We start from the raw sequence: 26,405 nt of genomic DNA, 5'->3' as shown, positions 1-26,405 counted from the left end.
ATATTCTGTATCTTCAGCCTCTCAACTTCATCCTCGTTAAAAATCATGACTGCCGATTTTTCGCTACTGAATTCTAAACCTAATTCCTCTCCTTCCCTACCACAGATGCTCATTAATTCCTGCAACTCTGTCCTGTTGTTAGCCATTAGTACAATATCGTCCGCATACATCAATCCCGGTAAGGATTGCTGAATTTTTTGGCCTAGCTTACTGTAAGAAAGGTTGAACCCAAGCCCACTCTTCTCTAGTCTATCCTCCAATCCTCTCAGATACAACATAAACAGCAAAGGCGATAACGGGCACCCCTGCCTAAGGCCTCGTCTTATCTCTATTTTCCCTGTCGCCTTTCCTTCCCATGTTATAATCACCTTGTTATCTTTGTAAATGTTCCTTAATAGTGCTGTTAGTCCTTCATCTAGGTTTAAGTTCTCCATTATGTCCCACAGGTTTCTTTGGTTCACATTGTCATAGGCACCCTTGATATCCAGAAATGCCAGCCAGAGCTGTCTGTTTTCTTTTTGCGCTATTTCTATACACTGTGTTAGAGAAAATAAGTTGTCCTCCAACCTTCTTTGTTTTCGAAACCCGTTCTGTAACTCGCCCAGTATGCGGTTATCGACCGCAGCGCCACATGCGGCCGTCCGCTTTTTTTTGGCACAGCGAGTGATAACTAGGGGTGTCGCGAACTTTCGTCGAACCGTATTTTTAGGTCGACCTTTCGGGGTTCGACTGGTTCGAACCGGTGCGACGAACCTTCGAACTTTTCACCAGATTCGACTGGTTCGACTTTGTGGACAGTGTGGCCAGACGTTAATACAAGCATGTCTAAGTTTGGAGAATTTTTTTTATGCAAAGGGTTATTTTACTTTATGGACAGTTTCAATTAAAAGAAACCAAATCTAATCAATAAAGAAGTTGATAACATAATTTGTTTTGTACTGTATTAACTGAAATAACCAATCAGTGGTGCCCTTAATTCATACCTTAGCCATCACCATCTAATCCGAAGCCAACTGGCCAGCCTGTCGCGCATGCGCACACGAGTCGAACCTCAATACAAGGTTCGTCGAAATTTCCACTAAAAGTTCGAAAAAGTCGAACCTGGTCGACCTCGAACCTCGGCCGGTTCGCGACACCCCTAGTGATAACCATGTTGAATAAACCTGAGACTGGGGCAGAAATGAACATTTATGTCGAAGGAACAGAAAAGGACAGGACTACGTCTCACGGCCCACTGCTACGTCCACTACAGCACAACGGTGACTACAGCAGCACCGGATGGATGGATGGATGAATGAATACGGCTGAGCCCTTTGGATCGGGCGGTAGCTTACGCCACCTAGCCATTTTGTTTTCCCATTTAAGCTTAGAATATTTAAATGTGAAATCTATATTCACTCCGCCAAGGAGGTTAGAAGTTCTAGGAGGGGGCACGTTGCAATATTGGTGAAGCCTAGTCATAAAAAGTTTAAACGATTTTGTGCCCAGCGTGACCGCAGATCTCTCTGGCGATTGGTGCGCGTGACATGTCACGTGTGAGATGGATGGTTGATTGTAGAAGGTTTCCTTGCAGGCTTGCGCGCGCTCCGTCCGGTAGGTTTTATCAGATCGAGGGCTAGGCTGTGGTGTATTCTAGTACCCCATAACAAGACGAAGCTTAGCTACGGTCACGTGATGCGGTCACGCTGGCATGGTAAGTAAGGAGAGTAAGGAGGAAAATGAGAAAGAGGCGAGGTGTCAAGGGAGCATGGCTTGTGGAGGCTACGCGGCCGACGTCATGCCCTCTCCTACCCTTCTATTCTCCATGCACTCCGCAGTGCAAAGAAAGTGAGGCTATGAAACACCTTGCCATCAGTGAATAAGAGAATACCTAGTTTTCTCTCGATTTCTGCCACCATTCCCTTAATATTGCTTGGTAATCTCTACAGTCTTGAAATCTATCCTCCTTGCTTGAAATCCACTCTCCCTTCTCTGCCTCTAAAATCCAATGACTTTATTCAATCTATGTTGTCTTTGGTATCGGCCCGCCATCTGCACGACAACTTTCTAACTACATTAAAATCAAGCCGGTATTTTGCGAATATAACACAAATTAATATATATATAAATATATTTGAGTTATTTTAAAATTTATTCAGTACATAAATTTGCAGCTGAGTTTTTTTTCTCGTGACTTTTGGCATTTTTGGGCCAGTCTTCATTCATTATCAGGTTTCCAAGATGGCCGCTTCCTCCTAGCACTTGTCTCGTAGGCCGAAAGGGGTTGGGGCAGTTGGGGTTTTTGGGCTGTTTGACTTAACGCACTCGTGAATTTCTTCCGTACTCTAAGATGCGCGTATCCCGTAAGACATCTGTGTGCCTGTCGCTGCTGTGCCTCTGGTTGAACTTGGTCGGACAATGCTTAGCCCTGGAGCCAGTGTCGACGGCGTTCGCCGTGGCCACCGGCCTGGGAATATCCTTCATGTACGCCGGATGGAACATGCTCAAGTGTAAACACGCCGAGTGTTGTTCACCGCCCTGGGTCAAAGACAACGTCAAAGGTGAGGCTCGACGCATTCTCGCTTCGTGTGCTTTGCTTCGCTCAGCATCGGCACACTGAATGCCGATCGCCAGCGGCCCGTAGCTTTGAGTGGGCAGCTTCTTTCGCCACTTCGACTGCACTGCAACAGAGAGATGATTGCTGATTCGATTTCCCTAGAAATTTACCCCTCTTCTTCCTTCCAGGAGAGAATGTGGTATGCATTGGTACGGTACAAAACACTGAAGTCCATATTTGCGAGACTCGACGGAAATAACCGAAAATTCAAATGAGCGAGGTTAATGCCCTCTTTCCCTAATCCTAAGCTAAAAAAAATATAAAATAAATGTTTCTAAGAAACACTAAAAATTGCGCTTTCGCTGTTAGCAGCCGAAAACGACACGAAGCTCTGTGCGAGAAGAAAGTACGCTTTTTTAGACCTTTGTTTAAAAGTATCGCGACGGTGATTTTCTATCATATCAGTTTTCATTATTAACTTTATAATTTAGGCCGTCCGAAAGAAAGTCGGACCGCGCGTGTCTCACTGAAGAGCGTGCAAACCCACCACCCGCCTGCGTTCACGCCGCTGCTAATAACTGCCAATATCGTCAAATGTTTTACCGAACTTTTCTAAAGATTTGGCAAAAATACATTGTTACCAAGCTTAACGTTCATATTTAGATTTTTGTGGCGAAAAAGGGCTTATGTTTTTTTTTTCTAACCTAGATGCATGAATGCATATTGACACAGTTATTACTAAATAAGGTGATATTCTACAAGATAATTCTATCGGTGTTGTTTTTGTGTGTTTACTGGCAATTTTAGTGACTCCTCACAGAAGTGGCATTGCGTGACGAGGTTGGGTAGAAGCGAGCGCGGCGCAGTCGCGAATCAAGCTACGAGAGTTTCGGTTTTGAGGCATCATCTGCGCAAGCCTGCTGTGTGTCTACATTCTTAAAATGGAGGCATACATTGTTAAAATGGAGGCAATAACGCTGCGTTCTTGCTTTCTCTGGGAGTCACCGTTTTGTGCGCGAAAACGAATGCAACATTTGCTGAGCCTTCACCTGAAAAGATATTATTATGGTAAATATGCATGTTTTTCGAGTTGAGTGGCTTGACGTCAGCTTTGCATGAAAGTGTGCGGCCCATATTCGCAACGTCTTGTTTTTAACCTTTAAAATGCCAGTTTGTGGTGTTAGGACACACACGGACGTTTAGGAAGATGGGGAGAGTTCGGAATGGCCGAATGTGCAACGTCGAGCATTATAGTTCTGTGTTTAGTTTTATGCAGATACATGAAAATCGCGAAATAACACTAATTTAAAAGCAACATGATTTTGTTTTGGAACACGCTACTTCTGTGCCGAAAACAGAATTGTTATAATACCGAGGAATGCTTTATAGTAATTGTCAGCCAATGTTTCAACTACCTCGTTGTATCACTTGAAAGGTCAAATGAAAATCACTTTATCCAGAATGTACTGCATCATTTGTCACTTGCACAGTGCACTGCGTAAATCACTGGTTGATCTTCTGCTCTTGAGGCAGAAAATATTGAAGAGAACCACACTCGCTCACAAACGCACAGTTACCGTGTTGCCTACTCCACACCTCGCCGTAACCGTTGTTTGTACTACACTGCACGACTGCACGGCGTCCATTTGCAATCCATGGCCCCGTTGCGTTCTCGAGCATGCGCAGACATTTGCAGAATTTGTGCCGAATCTTTGCTAAACTTTCCTTCATAAGTTCGGCGCCAAACTTTGCCGAATCTGAAGTTCGGCACATTCAGTCCATCACTATTGAACGCTCTGCAAGAGTGCCATTGAAAAACACTCTATACACTATGTATAATTTAATGCTACTTTCTTTATTCTTTCCCAAGTGCAAGCTCCACTGTCATCCACGTCTTGCAACTCTACCTTCTGTGTACACTCAACCCATTATCACCCAAGCATTTTGCATCACTGCAGACCTCTTGGGAGTTGCGGCTATGAAGAGCCCAAATAATAATAATGATATTAATTATTATTAATATTATTATATAGCTTAAACAGAGTTCGGACACTGGAGAGTAAAAACTGGGCAAAAACCCAAGAATTTGTATGTTCCAAAATGCTGTGCACCTTGATGCTCGTGTTTACTAATGTTCAACTCAATGTTTACAAATGAACTTTCCTACAAAAATGTCTATTTACAAAGCTATCTGCACAACACATCTGTACGAGCCTGTTTTTTTAGTTTTCTTTATAGGAATGAAGTATTTGCACATGCCACATTTAACAGCTGGCACCACCACATTGATGTGATGTTAAAAACAGGGGATTGATGCGCTATGCCCCTCGGAAAGCCTGAAATCCTATAACAGTTCGAGAGGACAACTGCATCGCAACACCAAGACTGAAAATCTACGAGGGTGTAGAGCAGACAAGGGAAAGAAAGTGGGTTTTCTCTTTTCCCATTTTCTCTTCCATTGGCTGTCCTCTCTCTCGCTCTCTGCCCCTCCCTCCCTCCCTACCTCCCCCATCTAATGATCACTGTCTGGCCACTGGCTATGACTCCGACATTAGTATTTTCCTTTTTCGCTAGCCTTCTCTCTCTCTTTCCTTGTTAAATGCTGCATGAAGTGCCTCTGGCATGCTAGTTTATGAATCCAACTGGCACACTGCAACAATAGAAAATGTGACAGTACATTCCAACCTCTTTTTTAACAGCTTAACATACCCGTTGCTCCCCACTTGATTGTTGTGCCTCCCTGGAACGAATGCTGCTGGGCTGGCTCATATCACCGCGTCCCGTACACTGCCGTCGACTTGTAAGAATATCCCAGCAATGCAATGATCTCGTTCGTTTTCGAGTTCCTTCTGCAAGCTTTGTCTATCTTTGCGATATCTATGGGCTTCCCTCCAGAAATGTGAATGCGGAGGAGTTGAATGATCCCGTTGTCTCTGCCCGTCATGTGCACTTCCCAGGCTTGGAGAACACGCTGCGGGCGCGCTTGCACGGCCAGCCTCTGGTGCACCGCGCCATTGTGCGGGCGGTGAAGGACCACCTTCAGAACCCAGCCCCCAAGAAGGCGCTGGTTCTGTCGTTCCATGGCTGGACCGGCGGCGGCAAGAACTATGCCAGCTCCATGCTGGCCGAGGCCCTCTACGAGAAGGGCATGAACAGCAAGTATGTCAGCCTGTATGTCTCCACCAAGCACTTCCCGCACCAGGATGAGGTTCCCAAATACAGGGTGAGCGACTCCGCCCAGGCAGCTCCATTCGCTCGTCAACAGCAGGCTTCTTAATGCATTCGGTGATGCGAGCTACTTCGTAAAGCTGTTCTAATCTCTGGAAAGTTGTAAGCCTGCCAAAGGCATAGTATTTATAGGCAAGCTGAGTCACCGTTCTGTTCGATGGATACTTTGGGAACATAATTGCAACTACAACTACTTTTCTCCAGAAGCAGGTTATTGGAGTGCAAGAGTGATTAGCCCACCTTGATTTTCGGCATGATTTTCTATTATCCTAATGGCTTTAGTTAAATTGTTAGCCCACCCCGTATTTTTGCCTAATATGTTCACGGTTTTAGGTGGGCTATCTTTTGAGATATGATATTTAGATTTTGCATTACATTTAATTTTCACTTAGTTTATTTTACCTCAAAGGCATCTAGCGATGCATTACGGGACGTTGAAAGCGAGGAAGTTTGAGAAGTCTGGATATACATACATACAAAACAGAATTGTAACTAGTGATAGACATTTTGATATACATTCATATACATATTCAATAATAGTAACAAGAAAACTGTCAATTCTAGAAATATAGCGACATTAAATAATGCGACATGCAAAAAGATACTCTTTTCACAACTCGGTGCATCAACAAGTGCAACAAAGGCACGTATGCAGAATACAAGTCATAATGAGGAGGTAACAAACTAACGAGTTCGCTCACAACTGAACAGCATTTTTTTACATTCAAGGGTCTATTCTTCAGATTCTTGTTTGAGGATTCAGTATACAGCACCTTATATTCATTGCATTTCAGGCCCTCATTTCACCAAGTTTATTATCTAATCTCGGTAAATCGAAATTATATTTTTCTGTATGCTGTTAATGGAAGGTAGCGTCTGGTGTCAGGTTGATTTGGGGAGTATGAAGTGAGCAAGGAGCCAGGCATGAAAAGTAGTACCACGCAGATGTGGTTCATTACATTCCGGCAGTAGGGAGGTTCAAGTCCGATGGCCTTGCGCCCCATGGCTCGCACAGCCTTTGGCAAATTAAGTAATCTCCGCATCCCCTTTCCGGATCCGCTTTGAACGAAAACCAAAGGAGTGCCAGATAGACAAGGACAAAGTGAAAGAAATGGTCAAAACAACTGCTGCAATCTCATCCACCTCTTCTCCTTGTTAGCGTCTTGTTTTTTCGCTGATGACGTGAAATTTTTTCGTAGTATCCACACGTCTGTAGACTGAATTGTTACAAAAAGATGTTGATGCAACTCATCTGTGGTGCTGTGTGAACTCGCTTGTTTTAAACCCTCCCTAAACTAAGGTTGTCTTTTTTTCCTAAAAAACAAATGTTGTTGTTCGGCCTTACACATTAGACGGCTCTGAAACTTCTAGATCTTCTGTTGTTTGTGACCTTGGCATTCCGGTGGACTTGTGTCTGAACTTTAACTATTAAGTTTCAAAGAATTATCAATGATTCCTTACACATCCTGGGCATAATTGCAAGCATTACCCGTGGCTTCCGGGATTACATCTGCATACTGAACCTCTTTCGGTCTTTGGTTCTATCACGGTTGGATTTTTGTTCTGCAGTGTGGAATTCTTTGAGTGTCAGTCAGGCACTCACGTTGGAGTGTGTACAGAGACGACTTACGAGAATTGTCTATGATCGCCTTACTGGACGGTGCGTTTTTTATGATTATGAGCTGTTTTTGGACACCCTTGGTCTATCGCCTCCTTTGACCAGACAGCTAGTTTGCGACATGGTGTTTTTATATAAGTTGCTCAATACTGTCATTGAATCCCAGATGGTATTGAGTAGAATCTCAATCCATGTCCCCCAGCGACAAAATAGATCTATGCCTTTTTTTATCCTTCTTACTTAGAATCTAGTCCTCTGCTGACACGGATGATGCTCATGTACGATAAGTGTTTTAACCATCGAATTTTCACTTTTCAAAAGTTCAAGAACAGTATAATACTAAGGATTGCTGTGTAGTATGTAAATTTTAGTGCCGTCTCATTTTGTGCAAGTGTAACCCTCATAAGGCCCTAAAGCTGTTTGGGACCCAATAAAGCTTGGATTGGTCAATTGATTGTTGGTGCTGAATTAACTTTCATTAGGTTATGATCCATTCCGCTCAAATTTCAACTGCTTCTAGAACAATCCTTGATTTTTAAAATTTACGAGAAATGTTTGTTGCCACATCGAAGTCCTCAATCCAGTCTTCTGTCTCCAGAAATCTCTGCAGAAAGAAATAGAGGCCAAGGTGAAAGAGTGTGGCCGGACACTGTTCATCTTTGACGAGATCGACAAGATGCCCAACGGCCTCATCGACATCATCAAGCCGTACCTGGACTTCCACGAAAAGCTCGACGACGTCGACTACAGGAAGTCCATCTTCATTTTCCTCAGGTCTGTCGGCAATGCAGTCTAAATGCCCACCGGACGTGGGTCTTGCTATGTATTGCGCATTCACCGGTACGTTGCCAGTACAGTTGACCTGCACATGGTGAGCTTTGCGTACAACTTTGGCAGTACTCGTTTCAGTGCTGCGCTGTGTCCTGTTGCCTCTCAGTGCTTCAAGCTGAAGGGGGAACCTGAGCCTTTCTGAATTGTTGGAGCTGCCAAATGTTTGTAAAAGGAATATTCATTATGTTGACATTCAGTGTGTTACTGTCTGGCAGGCTGTGGCTATAGGAAATGAAGGTCACGTTATTGTTTTTATGTTGTTCCAACTTATCATCTAGGACAGGGGTCTCAAACATGCGGCCCGTGACCCTTTAGGACGCGGCCCGCAAGTGTCCTGTGGCTGCGAGCACTCGTTCCCTCGAACACTATATGCGCCATAATGACATCTTGTCGTCCATTCATTTCCACTAGAAACGTAGCTCTGCACGTATGGCATTTTAACAGATCTGCCACTAATCTGTTTTCTTTCAGATCAAGGATTGTTTTGTCTTACATACCTTTGAGATGAAAGTACATTCTTGTAATTCTGCTATAAAAATTGTCAGGAAAGTAAGAACCAACGTACGAAAAGAATTTATCTCCCGACATACTGAACACGGATACTTCCTGAGGGAATTGAGCGATACAGTAACGATTCAGTGCTTGGTTTCTACAACGCCGTCGACGCACAGGCGCAGTAGCAGCGTCTTTGTTGCGGAGTGCTTAGTGGAGGGGGAAACGCGGTGTATAAAAACTTCCTAATATATATCAACCCCGCCCTACGCTGGCCCTCGACATTTTGTGGGTGGGCTATTCGGCCCCCACGCTCCAATGAGTTTGAGACCCCTGATCTAGGGCAAGGGAATCTGATTTGTTCTGTGTGCCTGTAGTGATCGAGTGTTACACATGAAGGTGTTTGCTGCGAGGAGAATGGAACACAACACGGCTTTTTTGGTTCGACAAAAAGGAAAGGATAGACATGCATTATGAGTTGCAAATGAAACTACTGGAAGAAAGAAAAGGACGGTAATGTTGACACTTAAATGAAAGACAATTCAACAGTAGAAATGGGATGTTCATCTTACAATTGTCAAAAGAGACGCAGGGCAGTCTGGTGGTGGGTTGAGCTGCCAGGTTGATTGTTTCACTTGCGGGCCCGAAGCTCCGAGTGGTCAGCAGGGATTTCTTAGTGGGTCGAGGACCTTGCGTATTAGCTATGGGTCATCGCAGTTCCCGTTCGCTTCTTTTTGTACTTCTCCTTCGTGTTCTGCCTCGAGCCACCCGCCGGCTTCGTCGTCGTCTTCCTCGTAACTGTTGCACTGTTGAGGTCAGCGCCACCGCAGCTCACTTTTATCGCGATAATCATCACAGTGCCCTTCAAATAGTGCCGCTGTGGCATGAATGCCTCCCAACAACGGTAACTGAAGCTGCTTCACCAACTCAAGCCAGCATGGTCGCCCATACTTCCACCTTTCAGCTATCTCTGGGCTGCAGCTGTACAACTGTTCAATTCTTTTTATGACCAGTCACTCTGAATTATGAAGATTTCAGGTTTGACAGAGTGGGAAAAGACCAACGTCAAGGACGGTGGTGATATGCAGACAAAGGTTTCGAATGATGGGATTCTGTGTCAGAAAGATGCAGCTGATTTCTGTTGCAGCAACACGGCCGGCGACGTGATAGCGAGGGCTACCCTGGACGCCTGGAAGGACGGCATCGACCGCAGCAAAGTCCGGCTTAACGACATGGAAAGGGTCATCGAGCTGGGCAGCTACAATGAAAAAGGCGAGTCCCGCTTCGCTTTGCAATGCACAGAAATATTAAATGGCTGGAAACAAGTTATTTTTTCTTTCTTATAAAAAGATTAGAAAGTTTGGGGCGAGTCGGAAAGTCGGTGCCATTGGGCACATTCGTTTTTGCAAAGTAATCCTATCGGGGAGGTGTTTTCAGTGATGTGCTTGCTGCGCCAATTGCACCAAACTGTGCCAAGGGACTAACCTTGCTACATCATGCTACATTTTGCCAAAATATGGGTAATCTGCGCCAAGCCTGTGCCCAATGACCAATTTCGGTCGCCTTTCAAAACAGAAACTACATAATTGGGTATGCGTGAGCTAGGTGGCGGAAGCGGCCGCCCGACACAAAGTACCCTGCATCCATCCGGTCTTGAATGGCTTTTGCCGCCGTCTCGCGTTTCGCGCCTCGTCGTCTCGGGAATCTCGTCTCGCGTCTTTTTTAAATTTTTTCAACGATAGACGCGGGCGTGTGCGGATGCTCCAACGCTAGTGTGCCGGGTGCCAGACATGCCGTCATGCTGTGAAACAAAACCACGTTTTTGCGCGACGAGAGTTGCTTTGTGAGTTGAAACGCTGGTCGCGCAACGTCGGGTGTTGCCATCTCCATGTCGCTGCAGATGTGGTGCTTTCTAAACTTGTTCATCGACATTCCTGTCCTTGTTTAAATCATAGTCTACTACAAAAATCCCCCTTTAAAGGGATACTACAACGAAATTGCGGTGCTTATCTCTTGGTCTATTCGTGTTCAAGGGAGCACTATCACATCAGACATATCAATCTGTTGTTGAAAAAGGCACGAAAAGGAATTTTAAGACGAATTAGACGGTTAGCAAAGAGCACCTGGTGGTTGTCGCTAACGCCTCGTTTGTAATGCCCGTCTAGGAACCTTGACAGGTAGTGACGATAACTGTCTCGCCTCCGGCCACCACGAGAAAAAAGGGGAAGATTAACCCGTCACTCGAAATTCATACAAAAACAGCCGCTTTGGTGGCTGGAACCGTTGGGACATCCTCTCGAGATCAGCCTCGCCGAAGCTTTGCTCGTTCCGAGACGAACTACGTCACGATTGCCGCGAATGTCACATGCTCTCCGCTGGCTGCTCTCCGAGCGGTTGCGAGAGTGGGCCGTTTATAACCAAAAATACAGCGATCAGGCTCAAAATACGAACGTGCAATTATCGTTTACGGATATTGTGGATCATATTCAACCTATTTCTGAACACGACGGGTGTTTTTCAAATTTCATTGAAGTGTCCCTTTAATTCAAAAACTGCTTGTCGAAATAATGATTACCTATAGGTTTCTTTCGGTGGGCTTTCTTTCGAGAGGGACCCCCGCACGTGAAAAATTTGCTGCAAAAGAAAGTTGGTGAAGAGAAGGGAGCTAAAGCAAAGTAGGCAATGTCTGCACTCTGAACCCGCACATCGCGCTTGTTTGTCTCGAGTTCAATCGTTGCACAAAGCGCTCCGAGAAATTTTTGACCCTGGCTCGCGATTTCATGCATCGATGCGCTCAGGTTCTTTTTTTCTGTGTGCCTAGCTTGTACCTCACCTGCCGGTTTGGCAAGCACGCGCCACTGGACTGTTGTTTTGTCGTATGCTGGAGAATTACATTTTGCATGCTATTTTGGGAACCAGTTGGCGACAGAGCAGAGTGGCATTGTTTTGATTTCGATTGAACAGCCGTTGTCTCTGCTTGCGCGACGAAGCACGTACAACTGCAAGCCTGCTGATGTTGCCCTCACGTGCACGTGAACATGATTACACGATAAAGGCTCCAGCCGGGGCTCTTGCAATTCATTGTTTTGCGTTTTCTTACTTTTGACGAAACTCTGGCACGTCGGGAGCCAGCAAAACGGTGGCAGGCGTTCTTTCTGGAATTGCTCGGCAACGCCTACAACACTCTACACTTGTGGGATGTCTCAGCAGTAAAAACACAAAAAGCGAGTTCGGTCACAACACAGCACAATGTGCCCTTCATTTGTCTAGCACTTAAAATGAAACAAAACAAAATTCTCAGAATTTTTGCTTCACAAGCCACTTTTGCTGCTCCGAAACACTGTTTTGGCTGCTCCAAAAGCCACTTTTGCTGCTCCAAAGCACTGTTCTGGCTGCTCCAGAGCACTGTTCTGGCTGCTCCAAAGGCCACTTTTGCTGCTCCAAAACACTGTTTTGGCTGCTCCAAGAGGTGCTCCAAAATGGCTTAGGCCAATCACATCACTGTGTTTTACTTAGCACAGATTTCCTCGACATGTGGTGAACACTTGACGTCTTGTGGAGTGTGGCATTAGGACAACCGTGATATTTTGTAGTTGTACTTGCAAACCGGTTGTTTTTTTGCCTGTATTTGATTCACGCAATGAAAGTGCTTCCAAATGTTTGTATAAATCATCTTGTAAAAGTCGCTGGAAGTCACCATTGTTGTAGCAAAATAGTATGCCGAAATCAACAAGATATACCGGGTGTTTCACAAAATCCTGGCTAAACTTTTCACAAAACAAATAATAGGTGTTACATAAAAAAACTACTTATAGTGCCAGCAAGTTAATAGGGAAGCAAGCTGGCAATCCGACAGATTTGTACTCCACTGCATCGAACAAATCATCAAAGTACCGTATTTACTCGCGTAATGAACGCACCCCCCAAGTCGGCTCTCAAAATTTACTTTTTTTTTTTTTTTCACTCGCGTAATAAACGCACTCCCAACTCCGATGTCAAAATTTTTACCCCCTCCCCCCACGCGCGCGAAATGAACTCACTTTTTTATCCTGGTGCAGCGAAATCGCGAATGCATGGGCAGCGTGGGCGAACAAAACTCCTTGCAAAAGGCGTTAAAAATTTCGCAAAGATCCAACGGTAGCAAGAAAAAAAAAAAACATAAAGAGTTTTTTTTTTTGTTTTGTTTTTTTCGCACAGTGCAGTTTGGATTTTGGTTTTGCGCGACGCCGCGCGCAAGGAGGTAAGAAAGAGGGGCAGAGAAGCGCTCTAAGCGAACGAAACAGCTTGCGAAAGGCGGCAAAAATAAAAAAAATAAAAACCCACAAAACTAAAAAAAACAAACAAAAAAAAATTTTTTTTTTCTTGCAGTTTAGTTTGGTTACGGGGGTCGCGCGCCGCGCGCAAGGAGGTAAGAAAGAGGAGCGGAGAAGCCCTCTAAGCAAACGAAACAACTTGCGAAAGACGGCAAAAAAAAAAACAACAAAAAAACACGGAATTGAGAAAAAAAACAAGAAAAAGAGGAGCTTTTTGTTTTTTGCGCAGCGCAGTTTGGTTACGGGGGGGGGGGGGGGGGGGGGGGGTCGTGCGTCGCGCGCAAGGAGATAAGAAAGATAAGCGGAGAGCACTCGCCTAAGCAAACAAAACAGCTTGCGAAAGGCGGCGAAAAAAAAAAAAAAAAAAACAACAAGGAACTAAGAAAAAGAAAACAGGAGTTTTTTTTGTTCTTTTTTTGCGCAGCTTAGTTGGGTTATGGGGTCGGGCGCCGCGCGCAAAGAGATAAGAAGTTACTTCGATCTTTCAGGATGAAAGGTCAGTTCATTATGCGAATTAATACGGACGCAAAAATTTTACTCCGCGTAATAGACGCCCCCCCCCCCCCCCCCCCCCCCCCAAGTTTGCATCGATTTTTTGGAAAAAAGAGTGCGTTCATTCTGCGAGTAAATACGGTACTTGTTGCTGGCAGGAAGATCCTCAAAAGGATTTAGCTTTAGGAGCCTGAAGAATATGAGCTTCCTAGTACCACTACTACTCCCAGGATGTCCCTTTCCAAATGCTTGTTTGTTGCGGGACAGGAATCATAAAGACCCACAGAAAATGGGCGGATCATCCTGGAATAAACAACAGGGTCCTACGTTCTAGATGAAGTTTCCCACCGTTTGTACACGTCCAGCCAGCTAGTGCAGAACGAGGTGCGTCTCGTCGGAGAGACTGCAGGCGGTCGATTCCCCATGCAAGGAAAGCGGTCTTGGGCGTCGTTCTGCTTCCAAGGGCCGTGTTCCTCCCGCAGGGGGCCTGTACCGTGCGGACATTGTGGACAAAAACCTGATCGACGTGTTCGTGCCCTTCCTGCCGCTGGAGCGCAAGCAGGTGGTGGCCTGCGTGAGGGACGAGTTCAAGCGCCGCAGCCGTACCACCAACGACCGGACCCTGGAGGAGATCGCCGACGAGCTGGACTACATCCCCTCCGACTACAGCCTCTACTCCTCGACAGGCTGCAAGAAGATCCACCAGAAGGTGGCCCAGCACCTGGGCTTCCAGGAGAAGATCTGAGGCCCCAAGGGCCGCCCCGACAACCTTGTGCCTCGCTTGCCGTGCCTTTGGGTTGCGCCGCGACCCAGTTTTTGGAGTCGTGGGATGTTTGTTTGTTGTTCCCTTCTTGTGCCGTGCGGTGAATCGTGTGGTGTGCACGAGCTGGATGCTCATAACAAGCATGCTGGAATCGTTCCAAAAATAGATAGCGGAGAAGACAAAAATGCTGCGCGTTTTTGTGCGATTGATATGGGTCTGGCGGGTGCTTGCGAAGGCGGTTACTAGGTTCGAGCTTGTTGTGGTTGGAACAAAGCCCCGCTTCGTCGACTGTCGCAGTCCTACAGGGTCTGTCGAGCATCTCGACAATGACATTCTCTTCCACACCCGGTGGATAAGCACGAAAGCTGGTACTGTTAAGCGAATAGGATTTCCTACTACAATCACTTTCAGTAACGTATGTTACGAAAAGCAAATTGTTAGTCTGGAAACGATTTTTATGCCTCTCTGTAGAACATATCTGGTAGTTCCTCATTGTGATAGATTTACTAGCTCGTTTTTCCTTGTTTACTGTTTTCGGCATATAAGTACATAATTTGTAGCCGCACTTTTCATTGTGTGTACCTTAGTAATTTATGACAACGAATTTGTTAGGACAGAGTGGTGCAGCTACGAGCACAATAGGGAGTGCGACATTTTGAGACACCATCTGGCTGCAAGCTAGTCATGCGCCCAACTGTTCTCGGATATTAATTCCCAGGGACGCGACCCCCTGGAGTTGGGTGAGTGGCGTATTTTTATATGGGCACCCGAAAGCCTCTGAAGAGCAGCTCAATATTTTTCCCTGTCAGTTTGTTAGTATTGTACAGAAAACTGTGGGCCAATAAAAATTGAATGTTTGGCCGAAATGATGGCGTTTATTCTAGTTTTACACAGTTGTTAGTGCTGTTCATAAACAAAATATTCACTCGGAAAATTCATCGAAGCAATGTTTGCTACAAGGAAACATACTTCTTGAACATTATGTACATTGTACCAACTATAAAAAGAAAGACATAAAATAACTCAAGATAATAACCTCGCCACACAGTAAAATTTAATGTCACTTCCATCGAATGATATTCTTTGATCATACTACGGGCACTCGTCACCCCTAGCACAGGGCACACATGACGCTCATGGTGAGAGTTCGCAGACTGCATCGTGTCATTCTGTGAAAATGACAGGAGATTTTGCCACGTGACAAGCGTATAAGGAACTTGTCCTAAAACAGTCCAGCAAAAATATCACTGAAACTCGCACACAGTGCAATCCACTTATAACGATAACATATAAAATGATGTGGTGCTTATAACTATCAGTTTCTAGAGCTTCTAGACTCGATAATCGGTTATAACAATTGAATTTTCTGGTTTTTTCGTTATCATTATAAGTGGATTGCACTGTAGTCGCAGAAAAATAAATAGTAAGTGACTCCTGTTACATTTAGCATTGAAAGACCCCAACATCCCTTTGTCCGCAGTGTCGATGCATTCTCGGAACAAGAATATACGCATTCTAAGCCAGCGCAGCGTCCGGACCTCCGCACTCAGGGAAAATTCAACGCCAATTTTATGGGAACTTCTTTACAGCCGGACTCCGAAAAGGCCAAGCTCTCTGGAGGATAGAAAGCAATTTCTTCCATCAACCGTTCCAGCTTGTCGTCCGGTACCTCGATCCCAGCTTTCATTTGCGACAGTTCTCGCCTGAAACACTCCTTGACGTCGTCCCTGGTCATGGGAAGAAAAGGCACGACCTCGAAGTCCCGCATCCAGCGGGGCAAGACGTCCCGGTAGGCGCTCACGAGCATCGCGACGTCGCGACTGCCGTTTGTCGGACGATCGTCCGCAAGCATCCGCAGCGCAAAGCCCTCGGCGATGTCCGCGCCGTTGGTCACGACGAGAATGAAGACCGTCGGCTGCTCTGCGGTTATCTCGAGCCGGTCCCACGACGCGAACGCTGCCTGCAGCTGCCGTCGCATAGAGTCGTCTTCGAGGTCAAAGTCGTCGACAGCGATCAAGTTGGGTCGCCACGACGACACGGTGCGTCGCAGCCAGTGCCCGAGGTCGTCCCTCAACTTCCGGGTGAGGGCGATTCGGTGGGACGCGACGATCGTCTCGGCGAACTCGTACTGCTTGGCGACAATGGAGACGGCGTAGGTCTTGCCGCAACCTGAGCAGCCGACAAACACGAGCACGAGCGGAGACGAAAAGTTACCGGCGTCCAAGTAGCGCGATATCGCGCCGACCACCCGGTTGAGGGCGACATCCTGTCCTATGATGCGCTGCCGCAGGGCCTTGCCGAGGCCGTCCAAATCCAGACGCGGGGTGTCGAGGCACTCCGGGTTGAGGAAGAGGAAAACGAAGAAGAGGCAGCAGACAAACACGCACGTCTGCAAGAGGAACCAGGCCGCCGAGATGGAGCCCTCCACTGGTCTCCAGCGGCCAGCCTCGGAGAGCCTCCTGCCACCGGTTCCTGCCGGCCGGCGACCATTCCGCAGCCGGCCTCCGACCCCGTTCCCGACGTCTGACCCGTCGGTGCGGTGCCCTGTGGGAGAAATCCATCGAGCAATCTATCATTTCACGTTTATTGTGCCCCCGCGTTTTGCAATGACCCAACCACCCACATTTCAATCAAGAACCATTACATAAAAGTCAAGAGACCTACCTCCACCTTTTAACTTTATACGAAGGGCAGGCACCCAATCCGCTGCTACTCCGATAGTGTCCCGAGTACAGTGATGCACCAATGGACCAAGTCATATAACTATGCGGCATATGATTATGGTTCAAGAAACATTGCAGCCGAATAATATGAGACGAAACAGTGTAGCGTGGTGGAGAAAGGTGAGTTTATGTCTCTATTGACTCAGTAGAGACAAACCGGTCTTCAATGCATTTCAAACCCTTAATTAGAAAAAGAAAAAATAAATTACGACTGGAGAGTTAGCAGCCTTAAAAAGTATCTGCGATTTGGCACTGTCTCGCACAAACTAGATCAAAATATGCTATCTCAACAACACGGTGGGCTGAGCAATGCGTAAAACAAGTAGTAAACAAAAAATATTTTCTGCTTTTTTCTGGGGGGGGGGGGGGTAGAGTCGTAGAGTTATTATAATGTACGCTAGAGGTTCAAGTGGCGCTAGTGTGCTGACGCAAATTGAAGCAGACAGCAACCAGTCCGAAATTGACTTCCGGTAATGCATTTCTATGGGAAGAGTAAGCGCATTTTCTCCCTGCGCTCGATCATAAGTGCAAATATCCCGAATAATTTGTACGTACAAGGTAGCTTGGAGCAGTTCTCAGTCAGGCCGATGCAATATTTAATCAGTTACCGCATTCTTCTTTCAAATTCATCGCATTAAAAACGGTGCTAAAACTGCTTCGTACGTGTATTTATGTGCACTGTCAGACACTGTTGGCGCTTTTCAGCATGGGGAATATACATGCAAAATGAATAAAGGACATCTGGAAATTGAGGACTGCAAGAACTATGCAGCAACACTGGATCAGCCACTACCCGTGCATGTACAATCAAAATAAATTGAAGGCTATGTAATATATTCCAATTTTAAATAAGTACCGCTTTATTCTTTCTGCTCTGTGCGAAGATGCTTGTTTTAAGTTCAAAATATCACCCGCACGCTCAAAATCTTTGAGAACAAGTGCCTGATAAAAGCTGCTGCGTAGAGAAAACAATACGAAGAGACGCCTCTCACAGCCCACATACTTTATTCTTTACGTTTTGAATGTTTTTATCCACTCGTGCATGACGGGGTCATTTTCATATAGTGACAAGACTGGCATATTATTAATCTATAAGCGTCACTGGAATGCTGGCGAGCCTTGAACACACTCTATATTCCTTTCCATTGTAATTTTGCTTTGAATCGTCGCTTGTTTTTACATACGTGCTGCGGAACATATGTTTGGGATTGAAATCTAGCGAAGTTAAACATTGTTCCCTGATGAAGAAAAATGCGCTAACTGAAGCAATTACTTTTACAATGTTAAGTAAGGTACATACTATTTGGTACGACCCAAATAACCAAAGTGCTCTGTGTTATTTTCCGGCGAAGAGACAAAATGCACGCGGGTTTTCCCATAGGAATGCACAGGAGCACCGCAAAAGTAGACTGGTTGCTGTCTGCTTCAATTTGCGTCACGGAAGTCGCATAGACACTAGCGTCAGTTGAACCTCTAGCGTACATTATAATAATTCTATAAGGGGAGTAGATAGTTGCGTCTGAAACAAAAAAACGTCAATCGCTTCCCACTGGCCCCTCGACAGCTCGGATTGTCATTTATTCTCGACCCAAACTGTCACCGCTAAGCGTCATGTACGTGTGGGCCAGGTGGTTTAACATTTCTGTAGTCAGTCGCACCGCGGCAGACGCGTGAACGGGTGAGCCGGGTAGGTTAACACGGGCCCCAGTAATATTCACGCGCGACGAAATGTCCCTACAGTGTGCAAATCGCGTGCGAGTGTCGACGAAACGTGTGTACACGAAAATTTGTCTATGAAACGTGTTTCCACGAAATGCCGGGAGAATAAGGAAGTCAGTATTCTCCCGGCTACCGAAAGAATAGACACTGCCTAAAAGGAAGTCGCGGTCGCGGCTCTACAGATTAAAAATATAGTAAAAAGTGCAAGTACGTCTTTTGTTGTTGCTGCTCGGCTCTTCGTGCCCGGGATATGTGATGGCGAAGCGTTTTTTCACCATGAGCTGCAAGCAAAAATTGTGACGGTTAGACGACGTGGACAACAAGCAGCACTTCGCGCAATCACTGCCTTACTGAAACGATAATCCAACCAAACCGCCGAGTATTTGCCTACCCTTTTCTTGCGACAGAAGTCGAGAATATTACGGATCGATAGAACTCGGCATTGTTCATTCCATAATTCACTTATTAGTCGCAGGATAAAGCACTCGAACGTAAAACCCGCGTCGTTGGCGTCGTCGGCGTCGTCTTCACAAGTTCACCTCTTCAATCAGAAGCCATGGCAGTGACAGTTACGTAAATAGCAGATGTTTTGTATCGGAGTTGCTACAAGGTTTGAAAACAAATATAAAAATAAAACACATGGAAATATGTTTTTATAAATTGATAGGATTGAACGAATTAAACATTCAGTCAGCGCTGATTCGGCAGTCGGTCCATGGTAAGTCCGTGGTAGGTTTCCCCTCACCAGGGGACTCAAAATCGCCCCCTTCAAAAACACGTCGACAAGTCGGCGCTCTGCTGGCTCTGCTCGTTTAGAGCAAAGAAAAAGCTTCGGCGAGGTGATTTTTCTCTCTCGCAAACCACTTCAACCGAATATGTGCACGTAGAGGACGCGCTCGCGATAAGTGGCACGGAGGTACAGTCGCAAACAAGAAGAGAAACAGGCAAAAAAAAAAATGTTCGTGACAAAGGGGAGACCTTGCATAGTATTGTTTGTCGCCGTGTTAATCGGCGCAGAACTTGGAAGAACCGGAGGTCAGCATCACCATTCTCACGACCATGATCACCACGACCACGACCACCATCACGGCCACGGGCACAGCCATGAGTCGGCGGCATTCAAGTACTCGAGAGCGGCCAACTCCGAACCGGCTCAGCATTCCCACACACACAGCCATCACAGCCACGCCAAGCCGACGCTGGCAGGTGCTCAAAAGAGCCGTACGTTGGAAGAGACAGCCTACCTGTGGGCCCGTGCCCTAGGGTCAACGCTGCTCATCAGCATCGCGCCGTTCGTGATCCTCTTCTTTATCCCGATCGACAGCCGGTCGGGCCACGAGTCGCTGCTCAAGGTGCTGCTCAGCTTCGCTTCGGGCGGACTGCTGGGCGACGCGTTCCTCCACCTCATCCCGCACGCCCTGATGCCGCACGGCGACGAGGACCACGCAGCCCGCAGCCACGCTCACGACGACCACGCTCACGAAGGCCACGCTCACGGCCCCCATGACATGAGCGTGGGGCTCTGGGTTCTCGCCGGCATCCTGGCGTTCCTGATGGTCGAGAAGTTCGTGCGCATGATCAAGGGTGGCCACGGGCACAGTCACGGCCAGGCCCACGAGCACGACGACGGCCACGCTCACGAACACGACGACGCCGACGAGAAGCCGACGGGCAAATGTGATGGCGAGTCGAGCGGCGCCGAGGATAAGGGCGCGACGAACGACGTCGTGCGGAGGAAAAAGCCGGCGAAAAAAAGTGAATGCAGCGACGACGCTCCAAAGAGCGAGCAAGGTGAGTGGGGTGACTCCTATCTCAATCTGGCCCAAAGTAGGTTTGGTGGGCCAAAGACGACACAACTTCTGACAACTTTCCTAGGCGCCTCGTCCAATGGGCCTTTTTGTTCTGTCAAATAATCGCGGCACCCAGTGGCGGATGCATTCAACATTTTGAGGTATAAAGGCCATGAATAGAGCCAAACAAAACAGCCTGCCACAAGCCCAGTTACCTGAATCAACAGCAAATAGCCGAGCATGACCTTGCACCTTCCACCGAGCAGCCAGAACCCTGTCTCTATCAAATATGGTGCGAGGATTCAAGATCTCCGAAAAAGGCCCAGTGCGAGGAGTGGCAATGCATTTTTCCTTTGAGGGAATTGGCCAGGTTCCTACAAGTGCCGTTGCACTGAATGTACTATCGGGGAAAAATGAAATGCGAACAGAGGAGCGCGTGGCTCGCGGTACAGGCTGCGCCGCCTGGAAGTAAACCTAGGGGCGAGGGTGCGTGGCCTACTTCGATGTGTTCACGCCCCTCGATTAGCGCTCCCCCAGCTTCGGCAGTGCGCCTCTCAGTGCGCTGAAAGTTGTCACTGCTGTCACCGCTATCTTTGCCTGCTCGGCGAGAGCGGCGAGCTTCTTTGCACCGCACGCGCTGAGCCAGCAAAGATAGCGGTGATAGCTTTCAGCGCACTAAGAGGCGCACTGCTGAAGCTTGGGGAGCACAGAGGGAGGGGCGTGAACACGTCTGAGTAGGCCACACACCCTCGCTCCTAGGCTCACTTCCAGGCGGCGCAGCCTGTACCGCGAGCCACGCGCTCCTCTGTTCGCATTTCATTTTTCCCCGATTGTACATTCAGAAACAGCGATGTTCCTTGATGTCTTTGAAACTTGTACCTTAATGTGGTGTTTATATTAACCATATTTTAAATTAGCAGCCCTTTGGTATCCCACGCTGTTCTGCTCCATTTGTGCATGAAGCACCTTAGAGAGTGGTGGGAAGTTCTCCACCAACAAACGCAGCAACTACAGTAGACTGTTTCTAAATGTACTGTGTTCTTGCAGGCATTTCGATGTGCTAAATTTTGTGTGTGGTGTGTAGCGTCGCTGGCACAAAAGATTGATTTGGTTATGCTCTATAGCGATAGTTTTATCTTATTATTCAATTTTTAAAGGGCTATGAGGCCTCATTAGCTAAAAGTGGGATCTACAAGGAGTGATATTGGTTTCAGAGAAAAAACCGGACATCAAGGTGGCTGCATACCTCAATCTTGCCGCTGACTTCACTCACAACTTCACTGACGGCCTTGCCATTGGGGCGTCCTACATCGCTGGAAATACGGCGGGCTTCATTTCAACCATCACCATTTTGCTTCATGAGGTGCCTCACGAAATCGGAGACTTTGCCATTTTGGTGCAGTCTGGCTACAGCAAACGAAGGGTGAGTGAACAAAAAAAATATTACCATGGAACAGCTGCATTGCTCGTATTTTTTAAGGTACATTGAAGTGATTTGAGTTTGCAACCGACTAAATATTCTTATTGATGGAAATCCTCCAGAGCTCTTAAGACATCTGAGAAGAGCTTTACAGCATTGGTGGTGAAGCCTTCTAACAGTAGAATGTAGACAGGCATGGCAATGGCAACATAGTAGTTGAAATGTGATTGGAAAAAAGGGTAGCCGAGTACACTTCCCTCGAATGCACAGGCATGAGATGACATGTGCTTCAGCCACATGTATCGACATAGTGGGAACATTCTGCAACAATCACTCTAATACAGTGGCAGTCAAATGATAATTTTAGTATTACTAGACAAATTATAAAGAAAACAATGTGAACATAATATTTTCACTAATTTGTTTATTTGAAAACATTTTCTTCTAGAAAAACACTCATTTAATCATTCCGGGGAAATATACCTTAGCCTCCTGATCTTTATTGCCATCGTAAGACGCATCAGTTGTAAAAGGACTGAAATTGTCTTCCATGCTGTTGCAACTTTGATTGCGAGAATAAAAGCTTAAGCTCAAAGCAGAGATTTTCTCTTTCAATTCAGTCAATTTCCAGCTCCGCGGTTGTAGGGATGCATTTCGACCGAAGTTCACTAACATAACATATGTTATGTATGGAACACAGCCACGTCTTCAGGCCTGATGCAAGGTGCTTGCGGATTTCTCGCACAGCTGGGCAGCCTTAACTTGCTCAACATAACAATGAAACGGATCAACAGGTTTTCTGCAAGAATGGAACGGACTGTTCCCCTCGAATTCTCGAAGATGCTCTTTCTGGATCTCTCAGCTTCGCTCTATAACCCCTCACCTTTTAAAAGCAAAGGGAAACAATTGACCGAGGAGGGGGAGACAGTACTTTGTTTTTTGTTTGTTTTTTGTTGAATACAAAGTGGGAATGGATAGCTGGGTGAGTTGGTGGGAATTCATCGTAGGAAACAGCGCGAAAAACAGGGGAGGATGAAGAAGAAACTGGACAGTGAGGTAGCATTTTTGGATTTGGGCTAGCATCATATCACATTTTATCGCGTTTTAACAGGTGCTATCACGCTGCTATGAATTGTCTCGTGATACGCAGACGGGGGGCGTACTGCCAAAGATGAATAGTCGTTTTCATGTGTTTTCCTATTAAAATTTTTTAGTTGATAGTCGGCGCTCGTCCTGTGTGTTTCTGCTTTGTCCTCGTCTGTTTTTCGCACTGTTTCCTACGACTAAGTAGGAATAGTTTTGTTTTCAACAAAGCTTCACAAGCCATGTGCAGCTGTCTCCATCCCATTACGTTCTCCCCAGTGGTCCAGTCGCAAGCATGGAGAAATAATTTGATACAAGAGGGTTATATTCGCGTCCGTTTTCGTTCCTGTCATAGTTGAATCTGTTTCTCTTTTCGCCTCATTCGCTTCCTGTTGCTCGTGTTTTTCGGGCTCTTTTCTCTTTGCTGTTCGGGGATGCCTAACATCTGCTTACACCAGTCTGCACCCTATTCATTCAATCTGTTTTTTTGTTCTTTTTCTTTTTTTGCACCGACAGCTGCTTCCCAGTTTAAACCAGTCTATATGCGAACATTCTGTTTCATACATTCATTCCCTTTGCACAACTCGGAAAGGTAGTCGAAGCTGCTATAGTCTATCCCATAGGTAGCAAATGACGCCGCCAAAGCAAGGGGTGCAAGTGTGTTGCTCGATCTAGCACCCTGCTTTCGAAAGAGCATGTTGAAAGGAGTCGCTAGTCTAAGAAACGCACTCGTGCCAACAGCTTTGAACGTGTTGTTTGTTCTGTCTGAAATGGAGTATAGGAAGAACTTCCAAAAGGAACCTTCTCAAAGGGTGGCCGCCGACGTCTCGACAAGCGTGCATAACGTCCTTTTCCATCCATGCATGGAAAGCGGTCCCGAAAAGGCAACACAGATAGGTTGCGGGAGCTGGTGCGTCATACTGTCAGACGTTACAATCTCCCTTTGGGTGCCACTGGTACCCAGACACATGGAGGACAGACTCAGAAAGGAGTGGTCGAAGAGTGCCAATCTTGGTACACTAAAGAATGTTTATCCTCTTCTTTCCCGCCGTAGAGTCCCATTTAGGTCCCACGCTTTCTGGCCGGAACAGAGGGAGATAGACGCAGGAATCAGTGAAAGGTCCCGACGGGCCCATATCTCTGAAATGCCCCAATATACGCAAAGAAGCGGCAAAACATCACCCGTAAGGTCCATGCCTATAGTTCTTTTTTAGCTTACTATGAAAGAAAACACCGGCATCGTGTCTTGTATAAAAATAAAGTTAACAAGCACTCGAATAACTTCAATGCGTCATTGTATAACAAACACACTTAACCTCTTGTCTGCTCTCTTTCCACGCTTTCCCGTCGCTCTTTTTTTTTTTGGGGGGGGGTAACGATTTGCCACGTTTTGGTCCCACGTTCACCCCCCCCTCCCCTCCCTCCCCCTGCAGGCGATGTGCATGCAGCTGGTGACTGCAGTGGGCTGTCTGAGCGGCACGGTGTGCAGCCTGGTGGCGGAGGGCGTGAGCGGCAGCGCCAACTCATGGGTGCTCCCCTTCACAGCCGGGGGCTTCATCTACATCGCCACCGTGTCGGTCATCCCCGAGCTTCTCGAGAACACTCGCCTCTGGCAGTCCATCAAGGAGGTGCTGGCCCTGCTCCTCGGCGTCACCATGATGGCCCTGCTCACCCAGTTCGAGTGAAGAGTGACACCCCTTGGCTCCCATGTTGGTGTCCTAAGGCTCCCACGTCAGTGTATTCTGGCTCACACATCGGTGTCCTACAGCTCCAACGTCGGTGTCCTACAGCTCTCACGTCAGAGCGATTTGTCGTGTCCCTTCTCTCTCTGTCGGCGCCGGCCGCGACACATCGCCACATTGTTGTCATTTCTTTGGGACGGTTTCTTGATACGGGATGGAGTGGAAGATGGTGACCCCCGCCACCGTTCCTCTTTTGGAAACGGAATTGCTCATTTTGGCAAAATGTATTTCTACCCGGTACTGCGTGGGGCTGTCCTCGCCGCCGGTCATTTTTTGAGGCGCTTCTATCGCACGAGCGACTATTTTCTTATTTGTCTATGACGATTCTCTTCGGTGCCACAATGTTGGCGATAGCAATTGCTTTTTGTTTGATATTTACATGGATAGCCAAGCTGACAGGTTAGTAGATAAGATTATTAAAAACGAAGATAAAAAAAAGTAGTGCCATGTCGGCAGATTTCGATTGCCGTTCACATTTATTATGCTTCGTTTGGTAGCATGGCCTTCCAAAAACTCAAATTGATATAGTTTTGGGCTAGCCTCGAAAGATTCTGTATGTCATTCGGTATATACTATGTTATCAATAAAGTGATAAGTCCTGTATCCTGATACTTAATTAGTGAAGGAACCTTGTCTTGATGGCCGACGTAGTAATTTCCCCGTATGTCGCTCTTGGGGCATGGGACTGGACTACCGCAGTGAGGATATATACTATATTTTCTATTGTTTTTGATGCAGCTGAAGTAACAGTTCCTGATGAGAGATGAGGAGGTCAAAGGTGCCGAGGCTTTCAAGGTTTGGAACGGTGATTGACCCAAAGGGAAATACAAAGAACAAGTAACTGTGATATACCAGGTGGGACAGATGGATCTAACCCACTTGAAACAAACTGCAAAATTCAGTTTTGCATGTTGTGAGATTGCTATTTACCACTAAAGGGGCTAGGTAGTGCATTTGTTTTGTGAGAATATCAAAGAAAAAACTTGCCCCAGTCAGAAATTACAAATGAAAATTAACATTTTTCCATGCCTCGATAAACCCTTTCAAAATAAGGTGCAAAAAAAAAAAAAGAAAACGTTCTGGAGGGCTATTAGGACATTTGAGTTAACAAAAAATAGAACAGGGAGGACACAGTTATTTGGAATCACTCTTGTTGACCCATAGGTATTTTTTCTCAGACTTGGGCTCAGCAAAATTTTGGCCTTTTATTGGTAACTCCTGACTGGGTTAAGTTTTACTTTAAAATTTCACCAAACATATGCACTGCCTTGTCTCACATCATGTAAATTGGTGTTGCAGCATGTGAAGTTGATTTTCTTTTTTTGTTCATTTAAAGTGGGTTAGATCTGTCTGGCCCATAGGGTAGCTAGACATATACCATTACATGTTCATGCTTTGGCTGCGCATAATTTGTTGCAGATTACTTCTTGTTCTTCTGATCATTCGCATGCTCCGCCATTGCCTTTGGCGGTCAGCCTTTGTTGTTTTTGTGTTGCACACATTGGGGGATGCTGATTTTTTAATTTGCAGAGGTGAGATTTCCGGTTATTATTTCTATAACTGTGCTGCTGTATGCTATCAGGCATGGAGAACTAAGTGATATGCCATGAGGCTTCAAACAACAAAATAAAAATTGCATTAGTTCGATAAAAAAA

General features: G+C 46.3%; 3 protein-coding genes across 5 annotated transcripts; 2 read left to right on the top strand and 1 right to left on the bottom strand.

Moving 5' to 3' along the window:
• Window positions 1-2,197: 2,197 nt before the first annotated feature.
• Window positions 2,198-15,139, top strand: LOC8026788 (torsin-1A). Its single transcript, XM_002405945.4, has 5 exons — window positions 2,198-2,540; window positions 5,494-5,759; window positions 7,981-8,156; window positions 9,853-9,977; window positions 13,993-15,139. Exons 1-5 carry the CDS (start codon window positions 2,330-2,332, stop codon window positions 14,253-14,255), a joined length of 1,041 nt encoding a protein of 346 aa, XP_002405989.1. The 5' UTR covers window positions 2,198-2,329; the 3' UTR covers window positions 14,256-15,139.
• On the bottom strand, window positions 15,122-21,064 carry LOC8026787 (torsin-1A). Of its 3 annotated transcripts, none has more exons than XM_040504980.2 (3): window positions 19,960-21,064; window positions 18,927-18,996; window positions 15,122-16,817 (listed from the first exon to the last, which is right to left on the bottom strand). In XM_040504980.2, the coding sequence occupies exons 2-3, from the start codon at window positions 18,991-18,993 to the stop codon at window positions 15,820-15,822; spliced, it is 1,065 nt and encodes a 354-aa protein (XP_040360914.1). In that variant the 5' UTR covers window positions 18,994-18,996; window positions 19,960-21,064; the 3' UTR covers window positions 15,122-15,819. The 3 variants fall into 3 exon arrangements, with proteins under 3 accessions (XP_040360914.1, XP_029840949.2, XP_029840948.2); XM_029985089.4 differs by lacking the exon at window positions 19,960-21,064 and adding an exon at window positions 19,067-19,273; XM_029985088.3 differs by lacking the exon at window positions 19,960-21,064 and adding an exon at window positions 19,107-19,273.
• Window positions 19,458-26,405, top strand: LOC8026789 (protein catecholamines up). The gene is made up of 3 exons (XM_029985090.3): window positions 19,458-20,506; window positions 21,720-21,928; window positions 24,442-26,405. The coding sequence occupies exons 1-3, from the start codon at window positions 19,672-19,674 to the stop codon at window positions 24,691-24,693; spliced, it is 1,296 nt and encodes a 431-aa protein (XP_029840950.2). The 5' UTR covers window positions 19,458-19,671; the 3' UTR covers window positions 24,694-26,405.

Source organism: Ixodes scapularis, unplaced genomic scaffold (genome assembly GCF_016920785.2).
Source record: "Ixodes scapularis isolate PalLabHiFi unplaced genomic scaffold, ASM1692078v2 PGA_scaffold3__209_contigs__length_174095766, whole genome shotgun sequence".
NCBI lineage: Eukaryota > Metazoa > Arthropoda > Arachnida > Ixodida > Ixodidae > Ixodes > Ixodes scapularis.
Note: the sequence above shows the minus strand (reverse complement) of the source record. Positions and strands in the feature narration are given on the sequence as shown.